At 34.3% G+C, this 23,909-nt stretch overlaps 1 protein-coding gene and 2 long non-coding RNA genes across 3 annotated transcripts; 2 read left to right on the forward strand and 1 right to left on the reverse strand.

Moving 5' to 3' along the window:
* The first annotated feature begins 12,581 nt into the window (after positions 1–12,581).
* On the forward strand, positions 12,582–14,275 carry LOC130049053 (uncharacterized). Its single transcript, XR_008797575.1, has 2 exons — positions 12,582–12,983; positions 13,687–14,275. It is a non-coding gene; the product is annotated as an uncharacterized LOC130049053 (long non-coding RNA).
* On the reverse strand, positions 13,650–16,524 carry LOC125655491 (uncharacterized). Its single transcript, XR_008797574.1, has 2 exons — positions 16,151–16,524; positions 13,650–14,043 (listed from the first exon to the last, which is right to left on the reverse strand). It is a non-coding gene; the product is annotated as an uncharacterized LOC125655491 (long non-coding RNA).
* Positions 16,525–21,398: 4,874 nt separating this feature from the next.
* LOC125662650 (cerebellin-3-like) lies at positions 21,399–22,868 on the forward strand. Its single transcript, XM_056146087.1, has 2 exons — positions 21,399–21,644; positions 22,374–22,868. Exons 1-2 carry the CDS (start codon positions 21,473–21,475, stop codon positions 22,793–22,795), a joined length of 594 nt encoding a protein of 197 aa, XP_056002062.1. The 5' UTR covers positions 21,399–21,472; the 3' UTR covers positions 22,796–22,868.
* The last annotated feature ends 1,041 nt before the right edge of the window (positions 22,869–23,909 follow it).

Below are 23,909 nucleotides of genomic sequence, written 5' to 3' on the forward strand. Positions count from 1 at the left end.
GAAAAGGTGTCATGTGAGTATTTCTGAGGGCATCTACCGGAGTGATACGAGTAACGTACGTTCAGTTTGTTATGTTTTCTCTTTAAGACTTTTCTACAGTCAGATATAGATAATCACATTTACGGTGATTTACCGTATTTTGCCGAATATATTTAATACGCATCCCCTTTTGCCAAGTTTTGGGGTCTCTATATTGTGGAAATATCGTTGTTCGTGTGTACAATCGCATTTACTCATTTAGCTTCACGAGAAATCTTTGTGGAAATAATGCAGGTTCTCAAAATAGCATGCACTAGAATTTGTAAACAGTGCAGCAAATTTGTTTTTTAAGAAAACGGCAATTTGTCCTTATACACACTACATAGCAGTATTTTCGGGGAAATAATGATAATTTCAGCAAACCACGAGAGTTCGTAGCAATAAAGTTTTAACAGATTCGATATTTTCTTTGTTTAAAGTTCAAATAGCCGATGCGAGCGTTCAATGTTTTGTAATCAAAACATCACCCAAGCTTCGAAAAATGAGGTACCACGGTGCGATATAACGACCCCCCCCCCCTTCGGTAATTATAAACATATCAATAATCAAAGCCAGTAATTTAATTGCTACTAAATGAAGAATTCAAACATAACCCTATAAAAGTTTGCCGCATTTAGATGGGTAAGTACATCAGTCGTTTACTGCAAAAGAAAAGTTAAAACTCTAAAGTAATCGCATATTCCCAGACCCATGAAAAACGTGCGACATGCAGAAATCTGACAAAATCAAGTGACAAAGGACGTGTACACAAAACATGTGCTAGTCACGGTATCATGGCAGTTTTAAAAATTGCACGATGATAAATTGGCTGTTTCATAATGATTAGTTACAGGGTGTAAGATAATTCTTTTAAAAAAAACAATTTTACGCTTTTAGATAGGTAAACAACGCGGAGAAAAATTGTAAGTGCACATTGCATTGACTAAAACAAAATGAGTCAAAAACATTTAGTGGTATGTATAATGTGTCCTTTCACATAAGAAAATGATTAAAAAGTGCGTGTTATATTTGGTTAAATACGAGTGTAAATTAATAAGCTTAACGCATTATTCCGATTGTAGTTTTTTCTAGAATTATGGAAGCCCATTAATGTCAATGTGATAGTCAGTATTTACGTTTTTCCGAAGTACGGAAACCCATTTCAGCCATATTTCTAAATTCATGTGACTGTATATATATGAGATTTTGTAAACAATTACTTATGCCCCCTTTCAAAGAAGAGAGGAGGGGGTGGGTGCTTTGCACATGTCGGTCGGCAGACCACATGTTCGCTCAATATCTTGAGAACCATTCACTTGATCGTTAGGATATTTGAAATGTTGATGGGTTATGAGTAAAAGAGGACCCCTATTGATTTTTTAGGTCAAACGGTGAAAAGTCAGTCCACTCTGGACATCATAGGAGTATACTGCCCATTCAATATCTTGAGGACCCTTTGCTTGACAGACATCAAATTTGGTACACTGGTACATTCTAAGGAGTAGATGACCCCTTATGATTCTAAGGTCATATGGTTAAAGGTCAAGGGTAAAAATGGAAATAGGAATGTACTATCCATTCAATATCTCGAGAACCCTTTGGTTGACGGACATCAAACATGGAACACTGGTACATCTTAGAAAGTAGATTACCCCTATTGATTTTGATGTCACATGGTTAAAGATCAGGGGTCAAACTGGACATAGTAATATATTGTCTCCTATATTTCAAGAATCAGTAACTTGATTGACACCAAACTTGGTACACTGGTACATCCTATGGAATAGATGACTCCTATCTATTTTAGGTCACATGGTCAAAGGCCAAGGGTCAGTCCATTCTGGACATAGGAAGATATTGTCCACTCAACATCTTGACTTGCATTAGTTTGGTACTATTATCAATTAAATGATGCATATGTATAACCGTTTACAATTCTGCACCACGTTGGGAGTAGGGGTATTGTTGTATGTTTGTATTGTTTTACAAACATTTCTTGTTTTCTTTATTGTTTTGATGGTAGCATTTTATAACTAGTTGATGAATAAACTCTCAAAATATGCACAGATAGTCAGTACAATAAAAACAGCGATGTTTCTTACAGATGTCAACTGTATAGTCATTGTAACAATGAGTGACTAAAGTTTAAGCTCTAGGAATTGATTTGCTAAACTTTTTTGTTGGATGGTATTTTCTTGCAATAATTGTGGTGCTTATTTGAAGATTTTCTGTTGTGATATAAAGTACTATATGACTACATAATGATTTTCCTCCAATTCTTAGCATTTGTACATCATGGATTGTTTAACACAGTCATCAGTTAGCAATTACTCTTTACATCCATGTTGGATATGTACATGTAACTTAAATGGCAGTGGTCATGACTTAGTCAAATTTAGTCACCTTACACAGTTATGATGCATTAAAGTATAAATCTGCTAAAAGAAGCGTGCATATGCGAACTCATACACACGATGATCGTCATCCTTGATTACTACTGTCTTGCTCCTTTAAGATTACCTATTCCAGTTGACCATGAAGAGCGAGTCGACTCTCAGGCCCTTCAGGCCTTTGATTTTTCTGTCCTGATTACCTACCACCTAGTCCTTGTTACACCCGGAGGCACATAGGACAAGGACTAGAGAATTTCACTTTCCTTTCCCTCTCCCTTCAATTCTGTATCAGTCGTTCCTCTCCATGTCGTTTTTGGAGATCCCTTTTTTCTTTTCCCTTTTGGGGTCCATCTGAGTACCACTCTTTATGTCATTTTGTTGTTGTTGGTTTTCTTAAGAGGTACCTATTCCAACACCATCAACAAGGCTAACATCAAACATTCTGTAACGATATACATGTGAAGCCAACTTTGGAATACGAGATATTGCTAAAAATCTCACCATATTCACTTTGAATTTTTTCTTAACATGTATATCATAAAGGGTAGCAAAAAATCCGGACTTTGTTGTGTTCGGAGTTAAATGCCGCACTGTAATATTATCTCGGCATTGTCTTCATGAAGTGGGAATTAGAGTGTCACCTGACCCCAAACCGTGACCTCTAAACTTCACGAGAGCGTTGCTTTCACTGAAATATAACACAAGTTAGACTTCATTTATGTCATGAAGTAGCCGTATCTGTAGTTTTAGCGCAATATAACAATTGCAATGTATACTTCAATAAAATTATTATAATTGTACAGTGTATTAGTTTGCAGTGGTTCGATATATTGCATATCTTACTACATGTAACCCCCCCCCCCCCTCTCAAATTAAGCAGACCCCCCCCCCCAATTTTCAAATTTAAGGTAAAGCGGTGTCTTTTGTTTAGAAAAATATAAACGATAAAAAAGAAAAACCAATATTTTTTTTCCTCTTTCGGAGATCTAAATGACAAAATCTTTTAATTTATTGAATTACTTTTATTGGGAGAAGTTACCCCCCCCCCCCCCAAAAAAAAAAATCATTAAAATTTGTGCCATTTTATTAATTTCACCTTATTAATTAATTGGTTGATGTTTTCCGCTACACTCAACAATTTTTCAGTTATCTTGTGGCGCCCAGTTTTTATTGGTGGAAGAGAGAACACAGATACAATGTACCTGGGAAGAAACCACCGACCTTCCGAAAGTAAACTGGGAAACGTTCTCACTTACCGGCGCGAGCGGGATTTGAACCCGCGCCGAGAGAGGTGAGAAACCCTTTGATTCACCTTATTAAAAATGACAGAAAATAGTGAAACTTACTACATAGGACACATATTTCAAGCCCTATAAAATCTGTAAAAATCCAGGATCTCCCTCCCCCGTGCTTCGCTTGCGACCCCCAGACCTCCTGCCACATACAGTTGCCCCCCCCCCCCCCCTCATTCTCTTTTTAGAACATTTTTTACCATGTGGTACACTTTTAGCAATTAACAACGAGATTACTTTCTCGGGAAAATAATGAGTGCAATACTGATAAGGAAAAAATAAATTTCTCAGTTCAAGTGTTTCCTGTCACTCGCGCTGTTCCTCACGGTACAGTAGCGCCACCTGCAACGATTACCGTGAAACCTATAAATAACCGTTTTAAGAATTATTTCAACAATGTATCTTCAGTCCCTTATTTTTCAACTTTTAATGGATATGCTGATGCATGTCAGGTATTTTTGTAAATGTAGATTAAAAAAGATAAAACTACCTCACGTTAAACTATTTTTTTAATGATTAAATTAATTATCAATTCTAAAATATTCAATTTGAATTACACAATGAAGTATATATATTTTAAGTTGTAAGGGCTATCATGAATCAAATTTTGAAAAAATGACAAAGAAAGATTAAGAATAGTGTTTGATGAAGAATGTGAACTATCAGATTTCATTGTTATTGCACAAATTGCAGTTAGGTCATGGATATCACATACACTGCAACCTATTTCCCAATGTCAACTTAAAGTTTGAAATAATTTGAAAACTTAAAACATTTTTTAAAAAACCAAAAAAAAAAAAAAAACCTGTTGCACTGCACTGTTGCACAAAATAGAAAAACCTTTTGCACTGCATCACACAAATAGAAAAATATATTGCATTACAACACACAAAATAGAAAAATCTGTTTATAAAACAAAAACAAATATCCGTTGCCCTTATTTCATATTTCAGTTGTTAGCGGTCCATTCGTTCGTTTTCTATGTTTGTTATTAATAATTTTCTAATCCTCTTTCAATGCTTTTTTGTCATTTATAAAATCTGACAATGTTTTCGTATTTAGTGTAAATATCTGATGTGACGTCAAATTGTGACAAGTCTAAACAGTAAATAATTACCGCTGTAGTAAAATCAACATTAGCAGAGAGACGTTCCGTCACTGCTCACCTCAGGCGTTCAAATTTTCTTAATTAATTTTTGATAAGTTGTCAAAAATCCTTGTACGGATTTCATCGTGAACTGTGATGTGGCTTTCACCTTACTGCCCGAAATTGTGTTGCATACATATTTGGAGAGTTCAAAACTTGTATACCGATTGACTTTTTCGGTCCAGTTAATGGTGAGCCCGCGGTCCATGTTATTTGAACAAGTGAAGATAATGAACAGTGACCAATCAAATCAACCCTAAAAAAGAATACAAAATTAAGAACAGGGTAAATACGGACTCCTGGATATACCAGAGGTGGGATCAGGTGCCTAGGGGAAGTGAGCATCTCAGTTGACCTGTCACACCCACCGTGTACCCTATATCTTGGAGAAATCCAAAATCTAAATCTGTATATAAAGAACAATCTAAGAAATGGTTTGAAACACGCCAGACCGCATTTGGCTTAATGACAGGTTGCATTTGTAAATTATATTATTAAATTCCGACCACAGAATTTGCGAGATGCTGAATTTAAACGAGACATCTGAGCTCCCTGTAACGTCAACTTGATTCTTATGAATTGGTAATTAACAAATTAACACTAAGATGCATACAACTGGTACATGTTACAAGGTCATATATACATATTTTCGCCATAAAGGAGGAACGCACATTATGCATGATAATCTGCTTTGCAAAATTCATTCTCATTGCAAATTTGAGAATGAAACTTGTGCACAATCTTTTGATATCTACATCATCTCTCATAGAAACGATGCATACCCAGGAAGTCATTGTTCTTAGCTAGATTCATCCTGATCTATTTGATGCTTCTGATAGGAACCATTTCAGGTTCTCGTATATATGTACAGTCTAGTCCATTGATATTGAGGTCGCTTATATTTAACTATATGTTATAATGTACTATCTGCTATAGTTAACTATATGTTATTTTGAAGTCACTAATATTGAACAATTTGTTAAATTGAAGTCGCTCATGTTGAATTATTTGTTATATTGAAATCGCGTATATTGAACTATCTGTTATATTGAAGTCACTTATATTGAGCTATCTGTTATGTTGAAGTCGCTTATATTGAACAATCTGTTATATTGACGTCGCCTGTATTGAATCATTTCTTATATTGAAGTCGTTTAAATATTGAAAAATTTGTTATATTGAAATCACTTATATTGAACTATTTGTTGTATTGAAATCGCTTATATTGAACTATTTGTTATATTGAAATCGCATACATTGAATGATTTCTTATATTGAAGTCAGTTATATTGAACTACATGTATATGTTATACTGAAATCGCTTACACATGTATATTGAACTATCTGTTATATTGGAGTCACTAAAATTGAACTATCTGTTATATTGAAGTCACTTATATTGAACTATCTGTTATATTGAAGTCACTAAAATTGAACTATCTGTTATATTGAAGTCACTAAAATTGAACTATCTGTTATATTGAAGTCACTAAAATTGAACTATCTGTTATATTGAAGTCACTAAAATTGAACTATCTGTTATATTGAAGTCACTAAAATTTAATTATCTGTTATATTGAAGTCACTAAAATTGAACTACATGTATCTGTTATATTGAAGTCACTAATATTGAACTATCTGTTATATTGAAGTCACTTATATTGAACTATCTGTTATATTGAAGTCACTAAAATTGAACTATCTGTTATATTGAAGTCACTTATATTGAACTATCTGTTATACTTAAGTTGCTTTTATTGAAGTATTTGTTATATTGCACTATTTGTTATAATGAACTCGCTATATTGAATTATCTGTTATATTGAAGTCTCTCATATTGAACTATCTGTTATATTGAAGTCACTTAAATTGAACTATCTGTTATATTGGAGTAAAACTAAATTCCTTGTAACATTATTTCTATAATTCAACATCGGTTATATTGAACTTTGAACAAGCCAGACCAGTCCCCTGAATTTCGATATATCCGGAATTATACTGTAAATACCTCTTTGAAATATGTCTACAAGGACACATTATAGGAAGAAGAATGAAAGATGGTTTCGACTCTGTGCGGTCATTGTCAAACCCAACATGACGGATTTTATTGGAAATTAAATGTCACAAACCTGGAACTGCGTGACTTCTGAAGCACCAATAACACAACCTTTAAAAGCGCCAAACTCGACATGATTGGTGCCATGTTTCTAACATCCGGGAACTCAGCTATACATTTCGTATTTTCATTACAAACACTTAATCAAGTCCTAGAATGAGGTACTACGTGTTTATGAAACCTTATCATATTTTGCTAATTAAACTAGACATAATTACCCGGATGCGGAAATAGCAGTTATAAAACACGGAAAAAATAGCTGTAAACACATCAAACATATCCTAGTTTGTATTCCAGTGTGAAATCTGTATAGAGTGCGTATAGAGTGCATAATACATGTACAATGATTTTGCAAAATATTAAATGCCCCATATCGTGTTCGGGAAATACTAATTTGATCGATATCAATGTTGCACTAGTTAACACAAATCCCCAAAAGATGATACATGTAATAATGATCTCATCAATATTACAGAACAGCGTCCGATCTCATATTTGCCATAAAGAATTAAAATTCAGAGTAGGGCAAGGACATACATGTATCCATGCAAACAGACCAGAGGTGCGAGCAGGTGCCTAGGAGGAGTAAGCATCCCCTGTTGACCGCTCACAACCGCCGTAAGCCCTATAGTTTGATCAAGTAAACGGAGCTATTCGTAGTCAAAATCAGTGTGCCAAGAACGACCTAAAAATTGATATAAAACACGTCAGACATGCAGCATTCGACTTAATGAAAGATTGTACTTGCAAATTAGATCATTATAACTATCACAGAATTTGCAAAACTTGACTTTAACGAGACCGTTGAAATCCAGTTACGTTAACATTTTTGTCAGTAGTCTGCTAAAATGAAGCAGATGCTCTGGCGTATGGAATTAGCTGACAGACATAAACACCATATACAGGTGATAATGGAATATTGCTACATAGATATGGGAAGTTGACGATGAAGCCATCCCGTTTGTCATAAAGTTGAATTGTTAGTTTCCCGTGGAATAGAATATTCAAATATGAATCAGATGTGGAAGACTCTGTGATGTCTTTTATTTCGCTTTGATTAGACTATATCGAATCGACATGACAAAACACCTTAGTCTTTTTCTTGTGGCAGTGATAGTGTAATGTGTTCGAAAAGATATGTGATTTCAAATTGAGTCTTTGGAATTTTTATCTACATTTGATTTGCACCATTTCTTGCATATATTGTAGTACAATACATCTGATGTTTCTCCTTCACAGCATTCAATTTTTTCGTGAAGAGCAAAGATAGGGGCTCGGTAGAACATTCACTAGATCCAGCAATGTATAAGATTTTATTACATTTTTTAATCCCGTATAGGAACAGTAACTGAAATTAATTCGTCCAATTGACTGGGATATTAATGTATTTAATCTAAAAAGTAATTTTGAAAAATGTCGTCTTTCGAAAGGTAATTAGAGTAGCAAATGTGGAATTAAAACTAGGTCTGTTTAAAATACAATTGTAATAACGAACGTTACAAAACGAAGACAAACAAAAAATAAATTGATCCATGCAAAGATGCTTAATTTTTTTTTTTATATAAAACTGTGGTAAGTTAAAGTCGTTTTTTATTTACAATAATTATCATAAATAACAATAATCAAGGTGATAATAACGTTTCGAACCATATTTCTATTGTGTAGTCAAGAGATTCGAAACATTCCACTTTTGAGAAACATAGATTTATAAGAAAATACTAAAAGAGTATTGATATATCTTAGCATTGATTTACAAGTCACAGTTAGACGATTCATTCCTAAGATTTCGGAAAACATTTACATTTTCATTGTGTTTGTATGTCTACAAATTATATGACAGTCATTTTTCATGAATGCTGTGCAGTTGTGCACAAAGATCTTGATAAATATGGTATAACTAGGAAGTCAGTCAGAAATGAAAATGAAATTAAAATATGAATAGGAGACAAAACTGCCACTTTTATATAAAATACATGACGGTATGCACTGCAACAATTCAAGCCAGTATACCTTTCATAATGCATCGCATTTCATACCTCATGTATTTTAAAAAATGAAACAACCTGCTATTAGGTCAAACGCTGTCTGACGTGTTTCCTATAGATTGTTACGCCGTTCTTAACATAATATTTTGATTACGGGTTACTCCATTTACCTTATCAAGGTAAAGGGATCGCGGCGGGTATGACCGGTCAACGGGATATGCTTATTCCTCCAAGGTACCTGACCCCACCCTTGGTGTGTCCGGGGGACCATGTTTGCCCTAATCTTAAGTTTGTATATGAAATTGGCCACTATTTGCTATCTTATTTTTCATAAATGAAAATGTGAAGGTAATGAATATATATACAATTTTATAATATCAAATACACTTAATGTCAGAAACGTTATTCAAGCCCGACTATACCACTAAGTCATCAGCCTCAGTTACCTCTGCCAGGTAGGACATGCCATACCTTTAATTAATTAAAGTTTAATTAATTAAAGCATCTGCATAAACTGCTATTGAAAAGTACTTCCATTTTACTTTATTACGTTCTCTTGATTAATTAGATTATAATATAATACATCAGGCATCTCCATTAAGATACACTATGCTTTTTATTACCCAGAGAAACGTGACCTTTGAACTTAACTTTGACAGGTCATGTGAACAACAAACAATTTGTTGGACGCAAATAGTCAATGCTAAAGTTCTACATGGAAATGAAACGACGGCTCCATTTAATATTCCTAATATATGAATCGGTCTATGTTTAACAGTTACCGCAGTAATCCCATGACAATCACCGGCATGTTTAAGGATAGACAGATTGTGAACATTAACCATAAATAAAGTAGTAAAAGTTCATCTCTCGTGCCATGCTGACGGCGACCTCGATCGACACAGTCCTGTCGTAACCGAAATCTTGATAGCTCCCCTGCCTTACTGGAACATCACCAATTTAAGAATAGAGATGGTTGGTCACTGTGTGTAAATTGAAATGTATCTCTGACAAAACAATAGAAAAGAAAAGTCCGTTATATCGTTTATTTGATAATACCATATATTCTGTATCACAAGGTAAGATGCCAAATTTATTAAGATTGATATGAGATCGCGTCAATATATGGTATTCATAGAAATATTATCATTACTAGTTTTGTTTGAATATTTTCCAAGACTTTCACATATATCCCCAACAAAGTTCGTATATCTAAGCATTTTTCAAATGAATAAGAATACATGTATAGTTTAACTACATGCATCTACATGTGTACACACGGTTTGACATGTATTCTAAGAATATATGATCAAGTCGTTCACGTCCCTCTTCATAAACGACTTGTAGGGGAAAACGTTAAGATAACGAACAGTGATCAATCTCATAAATCCTATAAAGAATATAGAATTGAGAGTCACTGAAAAACAGATGTACGATGAAATAGAAGACGCTTTGAGGGTGTATGTTTCACAATGTAAGGTGAAATAGAAGACGCTTTGATGAGTGTATGTTTCTCTATGTAAGATGAAGTAGAAGACGCTTTGATGAGTGTATGTTTCTCTATGTAAGATGAAATAGAAGATGCTTTGATGAGTGTATGTTTCTCTATGTAAGATGAAATAGAAGATGCTTTGATGAGTGTATGTTTCTCTATGTAAGATGAAGTAGAAGACGCTTTGATGAGTGTATGTTTCTCTATGTAAGATGAAATAGAAGATGCTTTGATGAGTGTATGTTTCTCTATGTAAGATGAAATAGAAGATGCTTTGATGAGTGTATGTTTCTCTATGTAAGATGAAATAGAAGATGCTTTGATGAGTGTATGTTTCTCTATGCAAGATGAAATAGAAGACGCTTTGATGAGTGTATGTTTCTCTATGTAAGATGAAATAGAAGACGCTTTGATGAGTGTATGTTTCTCTATGTAAGATGAAATAGAAGATGCTTTGATGAGTGTATGTTTCTCTATGTAAGATGAAATAGAAGATGCTTTGATGAGTGTATGTTTCTCTATGTAAGATGAAATAGAAGACGCTTTGATGAGTGTATGTTTCTCTATGTAAGATGAAATAGAAGATGCTTTGATGAGTGTATGTTTCTCTATGTAAGATGAAATAGAAGACGCTTTGATGAGTGTATGTTTCTCTATGTAAGATGAAATAGAAGACGCTTTGATGAGTGTATGTTTCTCTATGTAAGATGAAATAGAAGACGCTTTGATAAGTGTATACATGTACTTCTCTATGTAAGATGAAATAGAAGACGCTTTGATGAGTTTGTATGTTTCTGTGCTTTATCAATTTGGTTACCATAGTTACCAAAATAATTGTGGGATAATGTGCTTTCCTTACACTCTAAAAATGGTGTTCAGATCCTAAACACAAAGTTAAACACATTTCTTGTGTACAGTTTTGAACGCGTTCTAAATCTAAACATGTTTAACACTTTCTGTGTTTAGGTTTTAAACATGTTTAACACTTTTTACGTTTAGGTTTTGAACATGTTCAACCCAATGTGTTTAGGTTTTGAACATGCTTAAATCTCTTTGTGTTCAGGTTTGGAACACGTCTAACTAATTGTGTTTAGGTTTTGGACATGTTTAATTCTTTTTATGTTTAGGTGTAGAACATGTTTAACCTTATTATGTTTAGGTTTTGAACATGTTTACCCTTATTGTGTTTAGGTTTTGAACACGTTTACCTCTTTTGTGTTTAGGTTTTGAACATGTTTAGTTCTCCTTGTATTTAGGTTTTGACTTTGTCTCAATTACAAAATGATTTGCTAACCTTCTATTTAAAACTCAATCCACAGCATTAAAGAGTCTTAAATAGTAGCTTTCTCTTCTATTATAGGAGAATAACATTGCAAAATCTAGCAAGAATATCCCTTGCATTACAAACTGTGTCTATGGGATCCATGATGTTTCAAATCGAACAATGCGGGTAAAGTGATTTCCTACACACAAAGAACACCGAAAAACACTTATAAACAGATATATTCACAAATACACAGAACAACTTACAAGGGATTAACAAATACAATAACTACACTGCTGCACTTTCTAAAACACGTCCGATTGCCTAGAGTTCGCGGGTAAGAGAGAGAGAAAATCACGTGCAGGCTCAGAGGACTCCGAGCCCGACCAGAAATACTAAAAATCCACCCCCCAAAATCACTACACGGGTTTGGGCGGTTCTTCTCAAATTACATTGCAAGTCCGATAACTCTATTTCTATATTCTAATTGCCGAAACAACACGGTTGACATTTCCGCGATACATGTTAAAGACAAAACCATTAAAAATCACTTATGCACATATAAGAAGTAAACTATACATGGTTAAATATCATCCGGCAAGTACAACTTCAACAATTTGTTTGTCTTTGATATGCTAGTTTTCGCATAACAGGCACTATCACATGTTGAATTTTAAAAAAGGGGGGGGGGCATCAATTGCAACTGATGTTCTCTTTCACAAGATTTAAATGAATTTTGTTCCAATGCAAAGTAAGAGTGATGCATTGGTTTAAATTAACACTAAAGGCACGTCTAATACCAGAGACAATGAATTACACTATTTTTTTTAAATTCAATATGTATGTGTCCAGACCTGTTCAAGTTGAAATGGAATAGCCGTGTTTCGAGTTCCTCCGGAACACCCGGGATTTTTCGTATTTAGCCACGCCGGTCACGTGATATGAGCAAAATGTTCCACAGGGGTACTTCCGGTTAATTTTGTTTACACTGGTAACAAAATTGTTTTTGACAAAATATAGATTTTGCGGCACAAACTGTCGCAAATCAGATAAAGGATAGCAAGGGATATATATTTACTTGGGAAGATGTCAAAGTTTGCCTTTTCCCAAACCCGGGAAAAGCGTTCACGCAGAGGAAACGGTGGCGTCATTTGTGTAGAAAACCACGAGCAGCCGAAATTGAGTGCGAATATTACATTCCGTGAAAGCTGAACCAACAAAGAAACATCATTGTTCTAGCCAGTTTCCTTATATTAACTTTTAGGAAAACCAAGAGGTTTGTACTGACTCTTAAAAATATAATATAGACTGTGCAAAATCTTGTAAATCTTAAGAATAGGTATACTTGTACCCTCATCTACATCTGAGCAGTGTATGTATTTTACAACGGTGTTCATGTGACATTAAATAGAGAATTTCAATTATGAACTTATGGTTCAGGCTCATAAAAATTACGAAGCAATTTCACAAGGGATGAGAGGGGGGGGGGGTATATATATCTGCCAATTAAATAAAATATGAGAACACCAGATAATATATCCCTACGGATCTATACTAGGATTTGCATGATCATTTATTCAAGCTCCATACCGATGGTTCATTCACTGCAAAATTTTGAATTATATCAAAGAACATTGATCTTTTCTCCAACTTTTAATACCAATCAAGCACAGGCAATATGCATCGCTTGGGGTACTCTTTAATAGTAAATTCGAACACAAGTGATGCATATTGCCTGTGCAATCAAGGTACTTTGCATGTACATGTACATCAGATATGTACATTTCCACTCAAACCACTTATATACAAGAATGGAACCAGCTGAACATGAGCCAGGTTATATATTATGTATTTGCTCTCCTACCCCTTTGATTCAGTACTGTGTAAGGAAATATACTATTGAGTATATATATATTTTAAAAAGAATAACAAAGAACAACAATTTTCATTCATATTTCATTCAACATATATATACACAGGTTGATAACAATGGCTGATCTGCATATAATGACTGCTAGTTATTGGCTGGTATGCAGTGAAAGGGAGCTAAAAAGGAGTAAAAAGTTCATATCAGCCAGGTGAGAATTAATTTCTTTTTTGTGTGTTATACATATGTAATTCTTTTCTTTTGCTGCTTCAAATCTTGTGTATTTGAAAATTTTCAGTCTAATATTTTGGCAATGTTATAGGTAGTGTGGCTTAAATAAACCAGTGTTAAGGAATATCCAGTAATGGCATGACATCATGAGAGTTTGGCATACCGACATTCAGATGATTAATGATGAAACTGAAGACCTCAAGTGAAAGGCATGGAAAATGATCCTGTTCCCATATACCTGAAAAAGAGGAGGGATGCCACAATATTGATAATAGACTTTTGTCAATTTGAGAAGCAAAGATGTATAAAAAAAAAAAAAAAAAAAAAAAAAAAAAAAAAAATAATAATAATAATGCTGAAATTATAATTCATGTATTTGTTAAAAATACTGTTCACTGTACATACATGTATATTTTTTTTAAACTTATTTGGAAATACATGAAGTAATTCATATTAAAACTGTGAATGTATGAGTTTTCATGATTTTATTTATATTTAAGTCAATTCACCTTTTTTAAACTTTTGATGCATATGACGGATTTCCTCTGCATTGCTATATCTATCAGGCCCAGCACAATCTCTATATTTAGCTATATAGTTTTATAAAGCTATTTCAAACAGCTTCTTTAAGCTAGTTTCGATTAAATTTCTCAAGTGCAATGACACATAACAATATACATGTACTTTGAACTAACCACAACACTATTCTAGGTATAGATCATATGTCATTTTAAGAATTTTCATGAAAAGAGAATTTCTTTTGTATTGATAACTGTCCACTACCTTGTGTGTGTCGAAGCTTTGATAAGTATAAGATGACTTTACAATGTGGAATCTGTAACAACTTAATAATCCTAAACATTTGACAATTTTGAATCAAAATTCTTCCTAAGGTACAGAGTTTAAGAAGCTTTTTTTGTTTACAGTGTGTTGTTTCAAGTACAAGGATGAAATATTTTCACTTAGAAATTCAATTTTTATGCTTTAAAAATATATTTGATAGAAGATTTGAAATAGTTATATCAAGCAATTTCAATTAGCTTTAAAAAGCTATATAGCTTGATTAGCATATTTATAAAGCTAATTATACTAGAGATTGTGCTGGACCAGTCTATGAGCACATAATTGAAATTATGTTGCTGAAAGGAATAATATTACCTTAATCATGATCAGATATATATTTTGTTCAGTGATATAAATATGAGCAGTAATCACAAATACCTACTGGATTGTGAAAAGTCAATAAAATGACTACAACAATAAATAGTCATGCTAAGAATTCTTCCAATTACATGAGTATATCAGTGGAAGTCAAACTCCAAAGACTTAATTTGTAACACAAGTATTAGTTTAAATAATTATTTTCAAATTATACAGCATATTGACTATACCCAAGTAGATAATTTTATCCTCACCCACATATGGCTATATCATTGCACTTAGAAACCCAGTCTAATTCAATCTAAACTAGCTTTAAATAATAAAGCCATTTCAAATACCTATAATATTATAGCTAATCTATTACTTTTCACTGTGTATTGTCATTATCTAAATTTTATATCAATAATTATCAGGTCCAGTCCAAAGACTCTTTCTACCTATGTAGCTACTTATAGCTACCTAGGTATTTAAACCTACTCCAGGTAGCTATTTTTACCTACGTTTTCCTTTACTTGCATTTCGTGGCCAAACGCAGGAACGGCGCAACATGGCGTGTACCAAATTTCTTGATTCACTAATACTGACAATGAATACCACAAAAATATTGGACAAAAAATGATTACTTTCAAATTTGCATCAATAACTGCACCCACTTCCATTCTCTAGGAACTTAGGATCAAAGATACATGATAAGAAGTCTAGAATGTTTTACAAATCTTTATTAATTTTAAAGTTAACATTCATGCACTCTTACATTAAAAGTTTTTGAGTTGATTTTTCATGCAATTTCCTCTACATTTTCCACCCTCGTAAAGTATTTAAATTTACACTCCGAATTTTGTCATGCACATGCACAACATGATACATAAAACGACTGACCTGTTTAAAAGATGTGCCTTAATTATTATTTATATCTTTAAAAACATGTAAAAGTAGCTACTTTAAGTAGCTTTAAATACCTAGGTAGCTATTAATAGCTACGTAGGTAGAAATAGTCTTTGGAATGGACCTGGTTATATATGTTACATGTTTATGCCCATTTTGGCCCTGATTTGGTAACGTAAATTCTATTTCACATAGGCCCTAGACTGTACTGGACCCGAGTGGACCTAATGCCTGCTTTATGAAGCAGTGCACATTGTGTTTTGTATATATATAAAATGTCGTCATAATTTTCATTTTACCTGTTTGACAGGTTTCAGTGAGTCTAATACGTTCTTTTCCTTTACCCCTCCGGTTACTAGACAGCTGGGCCTTGTGTGAGTTACACGACATGCATCGTCTTCTTCTGTTCTTGACGAAGTCTTTCGTTGTATTTCGTAGATCAATAGTAGCTTATCAAACGCTCATAAACAAATATGTACCGCATACACCCCAAACTATTAAATGTGTATTTCAATTTCATGATGATCGACAAAATTAACCCTAGGCCTAATACACGAAGTGTCGACTGTTGGTAAACAGCGATAAACCGGAAGTAACCCTGTGGAACATTTTTGACGCGGCGTGACTAAACACAGAATAAACACTGTGTTCCGGAGTAACTCGAAACACGGCTATTCCAGATCAAAATTTTCTGGATACTCCTAAACTCTGCTCATTTCCAACAGGAAAGGGTTGAAGCCCATAGACGGCTCTTCTAATGGTTCCATCAATTTTGGATATCGACCTCGACAGTGTATACTTGCAATACGGTGTATGATGTACACTATGGTCACTATCGGGGCCTGGTACACTATAGCAGTTTGAAGTATGGCAATTCTGACATGCAATTTTTTCTGCAATTCGAATTTCATTTACAGAAGACAGGAATATTCTACATGAAGACTGTAAAACTAATGTCAACAATGTTACTAAGCTTATCATGTTCAAAACCTAAACGCATAGACGTTTAGGATTGTGTTTAGACGTTTAGGAATGTGTTTAGCAAGTGTTTAGCATGTTATTTTGTGTTTAGATACTGTATATTTGCATAGCTAAACATGTTCTCAGTCTGAACATGTTTAGGGTAGAACATGTTTATTACACTTCGCGTTTAGGATATAAGCACAATCCTAAACACGTTTAGACCTAAACACGTTTAAAAAGTGTTCCAAACCTAAACATTGTTTTTAGAGTGTAGGGTGAAATCAACATGGATTGTCTTATTAAGGTTAAAATCAACAGTCCATTGTTTACAGTTGTTATGTCTCGTTTTGAAATCAGATATCAAGGATTGGGCTGGACCAATTTTGTCATTGTCTTCCATAACAAATAATGATGTATCGCCCTAAAAAAGTGATATAGGTAAGCTTTGTTGTGTCATCAATATCAATCAGATTAGAACCAGATCTTTGATCTGCTCCAACATTCTGATTTCGCTAATACAAAAAATATTGGAATGGAACAAAGATCTAGTTTTAATCAGATTATCATTCATGTATAACATAAATAGTAAGTGTTCTAATACCGAACCTTGCAGAACTTCTACATCATTACATTTAACAGTTGATAGTTCGCCAGGAAGATCAAGTTTTGGGTTTTCTCATTACTACAATCTCCAATCCATCCATAAATACACCGCTGCTTTAACGCAATCAGATGTAATTTAAGCTTGGGTCGCACTCTATCAAAGACTTTGGAGATATCACAAAACACACATCTAGTGTTTTCGCCGTTATATAGGTCTGACACGTACATGTTTGTTTTTACTTGATAAATTTCATAGCTGAATCATAAAGTAACAATAAAAAGGTTATTTTGTTTATCGTATCTTAGATACCATTGATAGTAACTCATTCATGCAGTGAAACTCTTAAATCAAGTGCACATTAATTAATCTGAGTAATTGTGAAATAACATCAGAGGATTTGAAAAATATGGAGACTACATTCATTCCTTAATCTGAAGAACAATATATCTCATTGTCGATTTTTTTTTTTACATCTTTGATCGTTTGTGAGAAGCATCTAGAATTTGTCTTCAATTATCTACATCCAACAAATGCTATCTCGGCCGTTATTTCTACATAAACAAAAGAAATTCTGTATCAAATTTCCAACAAAAAGGTTACATGGTATATAAATATTAACATGTCAGTGGTGATATTTGCAATGCTAAAATGTTTAGGTCATTTTGTTAATAATCGGCAGACATGACTTCGGCAGCTAATCCAAGCTTTGATGTTCATGCTAATGACACGCGTATCATGCTTCACATCTTTGAAACACAATGCACAACTGTTGTTGTACCAGTGTTTGTATTTCGCAACATGCAAATACTAATTATTGGAAAATTATCATTTTGTATGGCGGAAAGTATTATGATTTTATCAAAGTTTAGAAACAAATTAATGTATATGCATATATCTACAAGCGAAAACGAAAACGACAATCACGATGTTAATGTTTATAACATTTTATCCTGTATAGTCATGCCGACTGGCATTTCCGCCAATTTTTTGTAGGAAGGAGTTCATTACTTTAGTGAACAATTATGACTAGTAAATGATTGTTATATGTAGATTCTTGGTTATATAAAAATTCGGAATGAAAAAGAAATATATGTCCATGGAGTGACAAATTATTTCAAGCTACTGTACAACAGGAAATTGTTTCCAGCTACTGAAAAAAACGGTTTCCATTAAGTAATAAATTAGTTCAAGCATCTGTAAAATAGAGGGGGGAAAAGGAATTATACAAAGGAGAGAAAAAATGATTATCAAAGTAACATAACTTCTGTCCTTGTGGGTTTCTCCATTTTTTCATTTTGACTTTTTTCTTTTAGATTCACAAATACAATTTATAAGCATTTTTTCATATTTGTTCTTGCATGGGTGTTGATATTTGTTTTTCGTCAAGGTAAAAAAAAAATAGATAACGAATTCGGGCTAAAAATGACCGATGACTTGCATGCGTTATGAAGCATATACGTCACATGCATAAATGTGGCAAACGAATGATGTACACGTACATCGGAGCCATAAACTTGAACTACGGTCAAGGATACAAATGAAAAGCTGTTTTAATATTAGATAAAAATATACTCACATCATGTATTTCCATTTTGTTAACGAGGCATCATTAACATTTATTTCCTGATATTTATGTGGAAGGACTGTTTTACACGGTGTAAATCTTTATGAAGAAATGTGTAAATTTCAACTGACCTTTACAATATCATGAGCATTTTGCTATTAATAGGCTTCAGATAGATTAGCGATCCAAGCACATTTACCCCTTCTGGAATTGTACCTTTGTCCCTCAGGGCGAAGTTAGGTCACGATAAGAGATTTAAAATTTTGTAAAATGCTAAAAATGTTGCATCCTGAAGCTTAAAGCCATACCAACATAAAAGCCTCGGATATCATACATTTCACAATTGTAATAAAATAACCAACACAGCGTAATAACACTATTGGAATATACAAAACATTGAAAGATAAATTAATTTTAACATAAAAAAAGATCAAATCTTTTGAAGTTTTGTTCGATGGGAGAACTAAACGACTTTTTTCAGAAATGAACAGTTCATACGATGCAATAAGCCTTTCTTTAATAAACCATAGGGATCCGGGTTATAACAGGTCCTCAGTACCCCTTGCTTGTCGTAAGAGGCGACTAAATAGGGCGAACCGCAAAAACCGAGGTTCCATTTCACAGCAGGTATTACACGATAAAGACCCCTCCCTCCTCAAAGGCCGTAAGCGCCGAGCATGCGCCTCTATTTTGCAGCCCTTCACCGGCAATGGTGATGTCTCCGTATGAGAGAAAAAATTTCGACCGGAATGTTAAAGAATAGAAAATCAACCAACCAACCTTTCATTAATGATTGACTGTAATTATTAATCTGTTCGTCTTTTTTAGCTGAATCTTTGAATAGGAGAGTATCTAAAGACGTGCTGCTGTACATGTGTTATATTGTAGAAGTTTTGCCCTTTGTGTAATATATAGGCAACTTTTGTGGAAACCTTACGTGTTTTCTATATTCCGGAACAATGAAAACAAAAAAAAAACCAAAAAAAAAACTTTGCAGGTGAATGAACTCGCTATAATCACTGTAAGTACATTGTCATGTATCTATCTTACGAGATCTATGCTACATATTAATGTAGGGAAATGTCTATTTCACAACTGTCTATATCTCGGATCAATTGTAAATATTTGTTTTGATAAATTTATTATTTTGTAGATGAAAAATATACAATGTAGTTTGTGCACCATTTTCCTATTACGAGACTTTGTAATCTAAGAATAGTACAAAGAGAGGCCATCTTTGTTTGATACATGAAATTTGAAGCTAATGAACAGCAATCAATGAAAAGGTCACGATAACAAACAGTGATCAATCTCATAACTCTTATGAGGAAGTTGGGCAAACACGGACCCCTGGATATACCTGAGGCGGGATCAGGTGTCCAGGAGGATCAATCATCCCCTGTCGACCAGTTACACCCGCCGTGAGCCCTATACATGTACCATTAATTTTAAACAACATGAACCCAGTGATATGGATGACACAATGCTAACTTACTTCGATTACGAATACTACACTGTTTACATTTCAAATAGTGAACAGGGTCGACACAATGAATGGGCGATGAAAGGACTTCTTACTTAAAATGAAACAACAGGGGTAAATACTTACTAGTGGTGTAAGGTACTTGAGAAGATCATTTAAGTAAGACTGCATTTATCTTCTGAACTTCGCGATCGCTTTCAGTACACAAACTGTCACTATACAACATATAATCGCTGTTTTCTTACATTACGTACAGATGTAAAACTTATACGGTACCAATTTTGATGCACCAGATGCGCATTTCGACAAATTATGTCTCTTCAGTGATGTTCAACCGAAATGTTTGAAATCCGAAATAACTATGAAGTTTTAGAGCTATTATAGGCAAAAACAGTGTGCCAAAAAAGTGGAGTCAAATTCGTTTAAGGATAAGAGCTATCAGGGCCGTAAATTACATGGAGGCGGAGGAGGCAGCTGCCTCCTCCAACTTTTGAGCCAAAAAAAATTAAAATTTAAAGTTCATTAGAATTTATGTTGTTTCCAATAACTAAGAACATGATACCTCCCTTAAAAAGCATTCCAAATCTTTCTTTTAGAATGAGTTAGTCAAGTAACATCTTAGAAGGCCCTAGAATCAAGGATTTTGCACGAAACGTGTTCAGTGTGCACAAAATGTGCTCAGCGTCTGGGGGCCTGGGCGACCCCCAGACCCCCGCCTAATTTCCTGCCTCCTCTAAATTGAAGGTTAATTTACGGCCCTGGCTATGCGTGAGGGAGATAATCCTTAATTTTGAAATGAATTTCTAAATTTCATAACAGCAATTTTAAATATACATCCGTATTTTCAAACTAGTAACGATATATCGAGTCTTCCATACTACCGTTGCTAATCTTTGCAGATATTTAACAAGTTAAAGATTATAAAAGTAAAGACAATGCCCGATAACGTTATATTTTTTCTCTGGATTCCATACCCTTAAGACGTTTAGTAGGACCAATAACCAAGAATGAATTTTGGCTGTGTTGTTTTGGGTTTATTGTTCATTGAAGCTGTACATTCCCTTAACCTGACGTCCGTAGATCAGCACTCTGAACTCGCCAATCTGAAACAGGAAGTCAGTAATCTGAGGCTTGCCATGGCGGCGTTGAATTCTACATTTAATTCCGAGTTGTTGAGATGCAAGTATTTTTGACTAGCTCAGTAGTATAGATGTAAAGTGTGAATTTTCTAACCATATAGTTTTACCCTCTTTCTGTTAATTATATTTTATTTGCGAGAATATTGATTACATGATATGTAATTTCGAGAGACTAGCCATTTCTCACGAATAAAATCTTGCACATAGAAAATTTAAGCAATAGACATATCAGTATATCCCTGCAATCGCGAAAAAAAAAATGATCTTTCTATTTATTTATTCATATCTTTTTTTTTATTGGGTCTATGCTTAGAGTGATTGCGTCGTGGTCGGGAAGTTGTAGGTTCGAGTCCTGCTCGTGCCTAGGCCGCGTCCGGCTTAAGATATGAATCTAGGTAGTGACCGCTCCTTCGCCAAACACTCGGTATTCAGAAGTGAGGGTCTTTCGGAAGAGACGCGGAATCGTTGGCACTATAGAGAACCCCTAGCTATCACGGACCTGTCACTTCACCGACAGCTTGTGAAGGGTTCTCAAAGGGCAATAAAAAATAGATCTAAATAATTAGCAATAGTACACGTATAATGTGGAAATTCAAGCATTTGCATTTTTGTTTTTGCAAAGGTTTTACAATGAATATGGCTTTTGTACATTGAAACATCATATACTTTTTTTCACGAAATCTACGAAAAATTGAGCCCCATGAAATTTAATGTTTCCGCAATAATGTATCTTCCTTAGTTTTGATGCATTGTTGTATTTTTCATTTAGTGAACAATGCATTAGCTACCAGGCCACGTATAGCCTTTACAGCGTGCCTAGGAACAGCCCCAAAAGTTTTAGGATTACATCAATCTATTGAATTTGATCATGTGATTCTCAATGAAGGCGGAGCTTACGACCCACGGCACGGAGTATTTCAGGCACCTGTTAGCGGAGTGTATCAATTCATTTTGACATTTGTCAATGATGCACAACATGGGGCGTTCATTGAAATAGTCAAGGAAGGTGTGCAATTGGCTTATTCTTATAGCGATGATGGTAATTACCATTCAAGTATCGTACAGGTCAACATCAAGGTCGACGCAGGACAAGATGTCTGGTGCAGAAACGCATACCCTTCAAGTCCCAATTTAAGTTACCTAAATGGAGATGGGAAGTATTCTTGTTTTTCCGGACATATTATTTCATAAATTTGCTTCTTCATAACTACTACGTTTTGTGTGAGAAAATTACGCTTTAACCTAATAAAGTTTGTACACTTCTTATATTCTTACTGCAACCACGTGTTTCTCACTATGCATTGCACCTCACCGGAAAATACTACCCAACGTCATACAACACTACATCACAATACAGTACTGCGGGGTGTTCCAATCTTGAGCGACTTTTAGATAATCTTTACACACGATTTACACTGCTCTTCAGGTTCGTGCACTCTCTATCAAATTGTTATGCTAAGACATGTTGAATAACGTAAAGAACCGAATGCGTTGTGTATGTTCTATATGAACATCTGTTGTTTTTAGCTTTCTATAATTTCACTTTCATCTTTCGAATTTATAGCTTACTGGTAGGCCTGTAAATATTATACTTAGCAGTAAATATGTTCCACAGAGCGAGAAAATGGATCTAGAACACTATTCTATTAGTATCCTTTTTTACAACGTTTATCATGATGTAACTTCAATTATTCTTTTATTCGTTGAATTAAAATTAGCCTAGTTGAAAGTAAATGTCATACGCAATAAGAAAAGTTCAAAATTGAATTAACACACACGCACGCGTGTACACATGGACACACTCTCAAACGTTCACAGTGACATTTATACATCCAAAATGAAATATCCTGTCCTGCTTATCTGTAAATTCTCAGTGTTGTCAAAATGGGTGACAAAACGTGGGTATAAGTCGAAGCAAAGGGGGGGGATGAGCATTTCCAATGTTGTTTTGGTAATGCGATAGATTAAATTACTCAATTTCCCGTGCCAGCTTGTCCCGAAACCACACATATGTGCCCGAATTTTATTGTTTGCAGGGTTGCAATTATGCTGCATTCAGTGCCACCCCCTTTTCGTACCACATTAGCAAGGGAATTCTCATTTGCATAATTATGTCAACTTCCGTCCATCTTTCAGCGATTTTTCGCATGTGAGAAGCATTAGACGATGATTGACGGTTGATTAAAAATAGCCGATAAATGGACTCTATTTCCAGTTCACCATGACGATGCGAGAGGTAAGACCTTGACAGAGTTGCTTCTAAACGGTAGGGGTCTGATTATCACATTATATCGACGTATTGTCT

Source organism: Ostrea edulis, chromosome 8 (genome assembly GCF_947568905.1).
Source record: "Ostrea edulis chromosome 8, xbOstEdul1.1, whole genome shotgun sequence".
NCBI classification, from domain to species: Eukaryota; Metazoa; Mollusca; class Bivalvia; order Ostreida; family Ostreidae; genus Ostrea; species Ostrea edulis.

What these genes read in the sequence shown, in the direction of transcription:
- LOC125662650 (XM_056146087.1), top strand. Translation starts at nt 21,473, where the DNA reads ATGAATTTTGGCTGTGTTGTTTTGGGTTTATTGTTCATTGAAGCTGTA. An exon ending in TAATTCCGAGTTGTTGAGAT is followed by an intron (nt 21,645 to 22,373) that starts GCAAGTATTTTT and finishes TTTTTCATTTAG; the next exon opens with TGAACAATGCATTAGCTACC.